Source organism: Carassius auratus, chromosome 32 (assembly GCF_003368295.1).
Source record: "Carassius auratus strain Wakin chromosome 32, ASM336829v1, whole genome shotgun sequence".
In the NCBI taxonomy this organism is placed as follows: Eukaryota; Metazoa; Chordata; class Actinopteri; order Cypriniformes; family Cyprinidae; genus Carassius; species Carassius auratus.
Genome location: NC_039274.1, coordinates 30,838,417 through 30,848,624, shown reverse-complemented (window position 1 = coordinate 30,848,624; position 10,208 = coordinate 30,838,417). Strand labels below are relative to the sequence as shown.

The 10,208-nt window shown below is 34.8% G+C and overlaps 1 protein-coding gene across 1 annotated transcript; it reads right to left on the bottom strand.

The window, feature by feature from the left end:
* Nucleotides 1-108: 108 nt before the first annotated feature.
* On the bottom strand, nucleotides 109-9,906 carry LOC113052539 (calretinin-like). Its single transcript, XM_026216950.1, has 11 exons — nucleotides 9,701-9,906; nucleotides 8,439-8,515; nucleotides 8,024-8,113; nucleotides 5,733-5,813; nucleotides 4,925-4,981; nucleotides 4,773-4,850; nucleotides 4,640-4,695; nucleotides 4,522-4,561; nucleotides 2,579-2,632; nucleotides 2,190-2,261; nucleotides 109-1,641 (listed from the first exon to the last, which is right to left on the bottom strand). The coding sequence occupies exons 1-11, from the start codon at nucleotides 9,792-9,794 to the stop codon at nucleotides 1,525-1,527; spliced, it is 816 nt and encodes a 271-aa protein (XP_026072735.1). The 5' UTR covers nucleotides 9,795-9,906; the 3' UTR covers nucleotides 109-1,524.
* Nucleotides 9,907-10,208: the final 302 nt, after the last annotated feature.

Below are 10,208 nucleotides of genomic sequence, written 5' to 3'. Positions count from 1 at the left end.
AGTGCACACAGTTTTTTTTTTTTTTTTTTTTTTTTTGGTGAGCTGAGCCATACAGAACGAAGTCTTATTTTAAACACTCTTTTTAAAAAATATATGAAAGTGCTGATATTTAATTGATGGCCTTCCCAGACTGCACAAGGTTTTGTAGCACCGCTAGTAAGAAAGTGGCAGGGCAACTATCACAACTGTCGCAAAACAAAAATCATGAAATGATACAACGGCGACATGAAAACATATTTTAGTTTCTGCATTTACTGTAATAGGTGGATTTACAACTAACACAAATTTGTTCTAAGAACATTTTTCTATTGTTCCCATTAAGTCCCCATGAAGTTGTCTATTTTAAATGTGGATTTTATAATTCTGCCAATTTTATGGGAAAGTTGCCTTTTAATGTTCTTTGAACCTGCTGAAAGTATGAGTAATATTTAAATAATTTTAGATTAATATCTAAAAAACATTCCATGTACAATGTATAAATAATGTTTCTGTTCGCTTACGTTTTGAAAACATTCCTAAAGATCAGATCATTTTTTAACAAAAGTTGTATTAATGTTACTGGAATAACCTTGCCAAAACATTAGCCAAAGTTCCCTGTTAGCTGGGTTGATGAACTGCAGGAAAGCTTCCATGGTTTGCCCTCTCCTCTTAAAAAATGTAGTAAAAAATGCATGTGCTCCCAGCAGGACAAGCATAATGGCACCTTTAAATTTTGTGCTGCATCACCACAAACCTTTTCCTGTTTTATCCTGTATCAGAGATTAATGAAGCACAAAGAACATTCGTACCATGAAAATGAAAAAGATAAGCTTTAAACACTTCACTGTGCTGCTGCGCTCACTTTGGCTTGAAGATGCGTGTCTTTACTTGCGGGCCCGCGAAGATAAGTTAGCTGATTTTAGATTTATCTAAATGGAAATGAGATCTCAGTGCACCTGAGAAGATGGTACATCCAAACTATGATAACAGGTGCCCGTTATTACCCTTATCTGCTTCCAAAACAGTTGCAGCCTTAACTAAATTAGGGGCATTTATACTACCTTGCAAAATTAAATCCGAAAATACAGAAATGGTCCTATATGTGAAGACAAATTAAGATAGATCCTTTAAAGCAGAAGAAACAGAAAGGTTTCGAAGGTAAATGTATTATCTGATCTTTATTTCAGTAATTATTTTAGCAATGTTGGCTAAACAGAACAGTCTACAGTCTTGCTAGGAACAATAAAAGAGATATATTGGAGAGACTGGAAAGAGAGAGAGCAGGCTGCATACATAAAGAAAGCAACCAAAGATTTGGTACAAGCAGGAGAATAGGACCATATATCCATCATAATACCTTAATGTCATGTAAAAAAAAAAAAAAGAGAGAGATGCACACATTGAGAAGCCATATCTTTGGGAAAGGCATGCCACGGAGAGAGGAGGATGTTGTGGATGCTGATTAACTCTGACAGGATAAGAGGTGGAACAGAGCCACCGCATGCACCTGCTTTGGCTAGATCAGGGTGGGTGAAGGAAGAGAGTTCACACTGACGGATCCTTGCATAACACAATCTCCAGCTCTGTGCGGAACAGCTTTCCTCCGTCTGACAACGCCATGATGCTCTTCTTTGAGCTAGCCAGGTTTTGAGGGTCAACAACCTAAAGAAGGATACACATAAATGTCTATAAGTATTCAGAGTACCATTGCTGAAATGCAGGAATAAGTGCGGGATTATGTAAATAAGCACATATTTTAAAATGTGTTTTTTAAATTTATAGTACCTTCCAAAGATTTGTACAAAATATTTGTAAAAAGTTATGCTAAATTTTCAGCAGCCATTACTCCAGTCTACTGTGTCACAGAAAGCATTCCAATTGATGAAAAGAACAGCATTTATTTCAAATAAACATCTTCATACAATATACAATTTAATAAATAATACAATTATTATTATTTTTTAAATCTTACCAACCCCAAATATCATTTAAAGTATCTATATTCATAATTTGACATTTGAAACATCTTCATACAATTTATTTCTGCATTTGTAGCTTCTGTGACAATTTTCGTCAACTACAATAAGCTTTAAATTGTGTGTAAATGCAATTTTGCATATTATATATGCCATTTCAGATGCAACTTTTCTGCCATATTTTCAATTAAAAGACTTCATAAAATGTTAAATTCCCACCCAACTTCAAGTTACCATTTTTTGTTTTTGGTAGAGGTCTCTCAGCAGTGCATCTAGTTCATGTTCATCAATGAAACCATTTCCATCCTGTTGAGGAAAAAACAAAAAAAAAGGGGGGGGGGTAGTTTTATATGCATTCTAAATTATAAGCATATTAAAAAGGCATTTTCTAGAATTTCTAGAGTCTAATTAACATCTGACATAATACTTAAAAAATGTAATTGAAAATTGAATTAACATGAAAAAGACATTGTGGTATCTGAAAGAATGTATCAGTTATGAATTTGTGGTTGTGTATCATAAGTGTTGTTTTTGTGTTTATATTGTCATGTGTAGATTACTAACCCACAATACAAGACAAATGAACAAGAACACAAACTTAAGAAGAATACACATTATCTGACCTTATCATAATAGGTGAAAATTGCTTCAAATTCTTCAGCAGATAGTTTGAAATTCTGGTAAAGAAGAAAAAGAGACATTAGTGCATGCTCAGTGAATGTGTGTATGTGTGCAAGAGTTACGGTGTCATATCAATTTGTCTTCAGATTACATTTTGAGGTGTTGAATATTTATAACTAGAAAATAATCATTTTAACCCCTTTGGATTACAACAGAACAGTGCAGTGACATATAGCATCATTAATATGCTGTAAAAAAAAAGAAAAAGAAAGAAAGAAAACGAATTAAAAATATTGAATGCATACCATTTGTAAACATGCCATTAAAAATGATAATGTGATGTAATCATGCCAAATTTTTCACATAAAAGTAATTTAGAAAATGGCTTTTATAATTTAAATCAATGGCATTCCAGTAATGACAGTAATAATATTCAATTCAAATCTCAATTGCATTACTTTTTATTCTATGTATTATATTGGTTTACAATTTATTTGTGAGGATTTTATGCCCCTCAGTGTTGGTTAAACTCTGCCTTCTGATTCCCCTAGTGAATAAACAAATGTTTTCTCAGTATATTTGAAAATAGATTATAAATAAGATTATAAATAATTTAATATTTAGATAATATTTGTTATAACCTCATGCATATTTTATACATACATATATTATAAATTTTATACTAACTTCCATTAATAACATTAAAAAGCAGTTTTACACTACACTTCAGTCTGATGGAATTTATTAACCACATTCAAATAAAAAATATAGCATAAAGCAAATATAGCATAACATATTTCTATTAAAATTTTTGACTGTAAAATGACACCCTGTTATGAATATTTAAAATCTTAATCATGACTGAAATGGCAAAGGAAATCTTGGTCACCATATTTTAACCCCGATAATGCTTTGAGACTAAACAGAATGTAGACCAGTTTTTCCAGTCTTAACCTATTTTTTGTTGTTTTTTGAGGAAAAAAAGAGAGAGAGAAATAAAGAGAGAGCGCTCCCAGTGAATGTGGGGAGACTGGGTCGGATCAGTTCATCTCTAGGTTCAAGAATAATCTATCGAGATTATCGCAACTACAGTAGGATTGAAATAATCCCTATCAACCCGTGCTCTCTGTATCAGAAATCAGTTACCAATCTGCTGTCAGGTTCACACACAGACAAACCTTATAAACACACACACAAACCTATACCCAAATACAGATTCATCCGTTATCATGTAGTTTTCTACATGGCTTTTGCAGAATACATGCATCTGATCTGCTGATCTAAAAAAAGAGTATCTTGCCATATTACAAACCTTATCTATTTCTCCTCAGCTCTCACTGTAAACTATTGTGATTCTACTGTAACTGCAAACAATTGCCAGCTTCCAGTATATCACAGTTTGATTAACTGATTTTAAAGCTGAATCGAATTTGTTCATAGTTTATGAATTTTGCAACATCGACAATGTTATTGAACTGAACTGATTCAACACTAAACTGATTTGTGTTGAGTCCCAACTGTTTTAGTGGAACAGCTTACAGCTGAATAGAACTTTTTTTTTATAATGAATTAAATTTTTACAGTTATTGAACTGCACTGAACTAACCAATTACTATTCTAACCCACATTCGGTATATATACACCATGTCTTTGTGCTACTGTGATCTACAATGATCATTGTGATATAGTGAATTGCACTGTACAGGCATTTGTACCTTGCAATATTAGTATTTACACTTATGGTCACCTGATGTATTTCATTGGCTCTATACTTACATTTATATAAAGTCGAATCATTTAGCGGACACTTTTATCCAAAAAAACTAAACCATGATCTCGTTCTTGCTCTCTTCTGTTCTGAGCTGAAGGAACACTTAACATTTACTCTACACAATGGCAATACAGTTGAACTGAATCTAACATTATGAACAATGCTTGATCTTACCTGAAACTTGAGCAGAAAATTCTCCTTTACAGGAAGCAGTCTGAGGACACAAATATAACATTTTATACAATATTGCATTAATATGCATTCACTTCACCTCATTCAGAGGCCTTCTCACCTAGCCATTTCAGACAATCCCAGTTTCCCATCACCATTCAGGTCAAACATTTTAAGCTGCAGGAAAAAGATCACACAAATTAACGCGTGGTTGTTTAAATGTGTGCTTGTGTGAATTGTGTGTGTCCACTCACTATGGTCTGTGTATATTCATTCAGTTTCTTGTCATCATAATGTCTGTTTGCTTTCTTCAGCAAGTCTGAGAGAAAGCCCTGGGGAAAATAAATGATTTTATTTAGTAATGGATCCATCTATAGGAAGTTCAGTGTGACCTATTGAGTTATACCTTCAGTTCATTGGCTTCAATGTATCCGCTACGGTCAGTATCATATTTTCTCCATGCCTGAAAAATGAAACCATACCATTAAGACACCTCCACACTTCCCACATGTATATATGTACAGATCCTTTGCGCTGTAAAGGTGAAAAAGACAGGGTTTCAATAAAAAATGATCAGATTTGTATGTGATTATATCATCTTGATAAAACCAGTGAATTTTCGGAATTACACTGGGATTACTGGTGAGGTGATCTACTGAGGAGAAAAACCCGCCTGCCCTGATTTACTAGGATGTGTGTTATTGTGTGCATTATTGTATTGTATACGTGTGTTTTCCTCTGTAATGCTAGCAAAACACTTACATTGTGTCCACACATGTGAACAGTCTGTCCTCTTCTACAATTTAGATGCTCACAATGAACATGTTTTGTATTATTTACAAAATCACCATGTTGTACAAATGAAACCCCATTAACCCAGTTACTCACTCATACTCACGCTGTGTTCCTTTATGTATTGGATGCCATTCATAATGGATAACCTACTGCAAACAGAATTTTCTTGCTCTCTCTCTCTCTGTCTTTCTTTCACACAGATGCACACAAAAGCACATCAGCTACTGAAAGCCATTTCATTTTTAAAGTGAGACATTAATAATTGCAACTACTGAGTCCCAAAACTAATGGAGAGGTCATTAATCATGTCAGTCAGATTACTAATATGCACAGAGAGTAGAAAGTTTATATCAATTAAAATCTCTACAGATCAGGATATCCATAAGGTCCGGCAACAAAATAATCACTGTGTTACTTACTGCCATAAACTCTGCACTGGATCCCACAAACTGTCTGAAGCACAATAGAAAATTCTCCTCAGTTGGCAGGATTTGGGCAAGCTGAAAATGATAAAGAGAAAAAAAATTATTATATGTTCTAAAAAACAATGTAAAAAAAATCTATCTATCTATCTATCTATCTATCTATCTATCTATCTATCTATCTATCTATCTATCTATCTATCTTCTATCTTTTTATCTTTTAATAAAATATTACATGTAACATTTTATATAGATATATTATATATTATCAGTTAATAAAATATACTAATAATATAAACAATAAATATACTGAAAACTAAACATTTTCCCTTTTCTCAACCATTACCATTGAATGGGATTTCAGCACCATGGACAGCCGCACAGTGGAGCACAAAGCTCTTATCCATAGCATCCCTTTTGCTACACAATCGACCAAGTTCTGCTGTCTGAGTTGATGCCTGCGTAAAGCCTATCTGCCTGGCTTAGGAAGAGAGTGTCAGCAAGGGCTGGACAGGGATGAGAGACAATTTCATGCTTTTGGTTATCTTTTCTGGCCCCGACAGTTAGGAGCCCATCATTGCTGAACTGCTAAAGAACACTAAACCGTACCCAACTGAAAAGTCTGAAAAGCTCTGAAACCATCTGTCTACGACAAGTTCCACCTCTGTGTGCTCTGACACACAAACCTGGGACTGGAGGATCACCTTCTGTCTATGTAGCAAAAAGTACCTTTTCAGCCTTACTATCGATTTGATGTTTTGTTCGATTTAAGGATGGGTATAGTATTACAACATATAGGACAAATATAGTTTTATGATCATGAAATGCTTAATCTCTATCTGAAACATATATAAATCATAAAGAGAGAGATTCAAGTTCAACAAAATGCATAGATGCATCCTTAGTCGACTTCTGGATGAAAAAAGGCTGCATAAAAAAATACAGTAAAACTGTAATAGTGTTAAATATTATTACAGTTTAAAATCTGTTCTCTATTGTCATATATTTTAAAATGCAATTTATTCCTGTGATGGTAAATTGGAATGTTCAGAAGCCATTACTACAGTCTTCAGTGTCACATGATCCTTCAGAAATCTAATATGCTGATTTAATGCTTTAGAAACATTTTTTATTATATTAAATGCTGAAAACAGTTGTGCTGCTTAAGCTGTGCTCCATTATTTTGTGGAAATACATGATAGTTTTTATAATGACTAGAAAAAACAAACAAACAAGAGAACTCTTATAAATGTCTTACACCTACCTACTCCTATCGCTTTAATTTATTTGGTTATCTTGTATTTACTGCTATTTAGTACAATAAATGTGCACCCTTTAAAAAGTGAACATCTCTATTCTGCTGATTTTTGTTCTTCTGCTAAACGTTACTCAAATCTATTGATTACTGTTCATACCAATAAGAATGAAAAACCTACTTTTAAAGATAACTTCTACCTTTCTGAAAGAAGTGAAGCAGAAAACCCCAAAATGGGGAAAAGCAGAAGATGACAGATATGACAATCCCAACATAATCTGCAGTTTCATCTTAGATTCACATGCTTCACACAAAAGAACAGATCACTGATCAAACAAGCCTTGAGAAGCAGTCTGAATGAGCTGCTGAAATCCTGCCAGCTTTTAAAATAAAGTAACATTTTGGAGATTTTGTACCAGATTGAAAATAAGAAAACTGCATGACGTTAGAGTGTAAAACTGTGAACATCTAATCTTTGTAGTGAGTTATTCTATCACGTATGGACCACAACTAGGAGGATTTTCTTAATAACAATTTCTAATAGAGTGAACAAGAGCATGGAGAGGTTCCTTTCATCCTTTCAAAACCATTTTACCTCTACTAAGCTATATAGGACTACAAACACGTCAAGAGAAAGAAAAATACCACCACTAAAAACATTAAAAAAATAGCATCATAACTAAAGCAGGTTAACAAGAACTGGAGGAAGGAAGGAGCTCTAATGTTCATGTGGTCTCTATGACTGGATTAGTGAGATTTTTTCCTCCAACATAAATCAATTTATCCATACATTTGTGTTGCCATCATGATGGAAGTCACCTCCATCCTCTCCCTCCCCCTGCATCCATCATCCCCTTGATAGACGCAACCTTCTGTCCTCTCCTTCAAGCCCCTAATCTGCCCTCATTTTCCTCTTTATAAGTCTTCCTGGTGTTCCATGAATCTCAGACAGTGGTTCTGCAATACATTCTCACTTCATAGCTTTAAACTATTGCTGTGGTTTACTCTAACAGTGAAAAACTGTGAAATTTACCTCTGACATCTCAATCTTCCCATCACCGTTCTCATCGAATTTTTGCATGAACTCTTTCATCCTGTCTTTGAACGAAGCATTTGAAGGATCCTGAAAACCAACCAAACATGACTGACATGTAAAACAGCACAAATAAGAGCAATTTGCTTTCACGTAGTTCCAGAGAAGTGTCACTTTACATTCAGGAAAATATTTAAAACCAGAAATTGCAATGACATTAGAAAATATCAGCCAGATGGTATCTGGCTCAGATGGCATGTTCATTGAACTAGATTAATTTCGATTCTGTAATTTGAATAATTTCATTCTGTAGTTCTTAATAACTACATGTGACAAATCACCACTTAAAAAGTACAGCTGCAGTTGACGTTTTGAACTTAAATAATGAACATACACAAAACTGTATGTGACTCACCACACTCACACTTTTCCTTGCTAGCTCGAGCTCACGAATGAAATGTTCCAGTTCCTTCCCTTCAATGCAACCATTTCCTATAGAGAAAAACTTAAGTTCATTTATTTCATTATCAGACCAAGATCAGACCATCCTTAAACCGGACAACTAGCTTTGGTGGCCTTGAACTATTTTTACCATATGTTTTTACATATGGCATTCACATATATATCACTGTCAAATTAGCCTAAACCAGCTGAAGATGGTTTGTTGGTCTTGGCTGGCCACTTAGCTTAGTCATGCATTTGTGAGGCAAACTCACTGACCAGTTAATCAAGCTGACTGCCAGCTTCACAGAAATGGAAGACCAGCTTGATCAGATCAAGACCAATCTGGGAGGCCAGCTTAAACTATTTAAGACCAGCTTAAACCAAAAACAGCAAACCATTTTAGGCTGGCTTTAGACGTGGGCTAATTTTTCTCAAACCCCGCCCATCACTTTTAATCTTCATAGTCTCTCAAACGCCGACACATAAATCAATTGGAAGGAAATATTCCATTCCAGAGCGGATCAATAATGCTAACAATTCATGTGAGGCATAATTCACTGAGCTGCGAAAACCCCATGCCTAACGCTGAAAGCAGTTAACAGTGCGATATCAGGCAATCATCCCACTGGCGCTTTTTCAATTTCCCTGAATATTTCAAGAACACGCTTCTGCGTAAAACGGCATTGTACAATGCATGAGGATACAACTTGCGTTATACATGCTTGCATACATGTACTTTATTTGATTATTTTTAAACGTGTAACTCAATGAACTTATAGGAAACCCGCATAAAAATAAAAACATATGCATGCACATGCACATGCGGTACCGCAAAGAAATATCATGTCGTAAATCCTTGAGTTCATCACTCAATCATAATAAGAATAATGCATGCCTCTCTTTTAGAAAGTGTAGTTCCTTACAAGAATCCTGCAGATACATTAATTGATTATCACTCCAAAAAGTGTTGGAACACTGAATTACTTATTCCAGAAACAGCTTGTATTTTATTGATGAATTGGGCTATTGCTTAGATTTTTTACATGTTATCCTTATAATTTAACTGCTTTTGTAGCCCACTTTTAAATATACAGAATATATTAATTGTAAACTAAAATGTAATTAATAGAAATCAAATGCAATACAAAATTTAGGTTGGATAAGTAGCTCCGATGTAGGCTACGACTAAACTAAGAACGCTTTTCGTCCCGGGACTCTCTCCGTCACACTCACCATCAGCATCGAATTTATTCCAGATGTCGAGGAACTGGGTAGCAGTGAGTTCCGCCAGGTGCAATGAAACAGGCTCTGCTGCTTTATTCGCCATATCTATCGGTTTTCTCTCTCTTCGGTTTTTTTTTATTTATTTCAAAGAAACAAGTATCCTGTCTTTGGAGCACTCCTCTACCCCTATGCGAGTCACTGGAAGTAGCCCGACAAAGACGGCAGCTTTTAACAGCTGAAGCCTGCAGTTCATACACTTTCCAATAGGCGGCATCATGTAGCGCGTTTAAAAACAGCTTGAGCAGTCGAGTTCATTCAGATCCGTATTCTAGGAGCATCACAGCAGGATTATGGAAATTCATTCAAATGTTCACAAATCCTATGCGCTCGTACGCTTCTACGAGCAGAACATTGCATCAAAGTTTCCTAAAGCATATTATCTGTGATCAACAATGGAGTCGTTTAAAAATATATATGGAAGGCTTTTTTATGAAATCTTCAGTCAGTTAGTTTGTAA

What these genes read in the sequence shown, in the direction of transcription:
- LOC113052539 (XM_026216950.1), bottom strand. Translation starts at nt 9,794, where the DNA reads ATGGCGAATAAAGCAGCAGAGCCTGTTTCATTGCACCTGGCGGAACTC. An exon ending in CCAGTGCAGAGTTTATGGCA is followed by an intron (nt 4,982 to 5,732) that starts GTAAGTAACACA and finishes TTCATTTTTCAG; the next exon opens with GCATGGAGAAAATATGATAC. An exon ending in GGATTGTCTGAAATGGCTAG is followed by an intron (nt 4,562 to 4,639) that starts GTGAGAAGGCCT and finishes TTGTGTCCTCAG; the next exon opens with ACTGCTTCCTGTAAAGGAGA.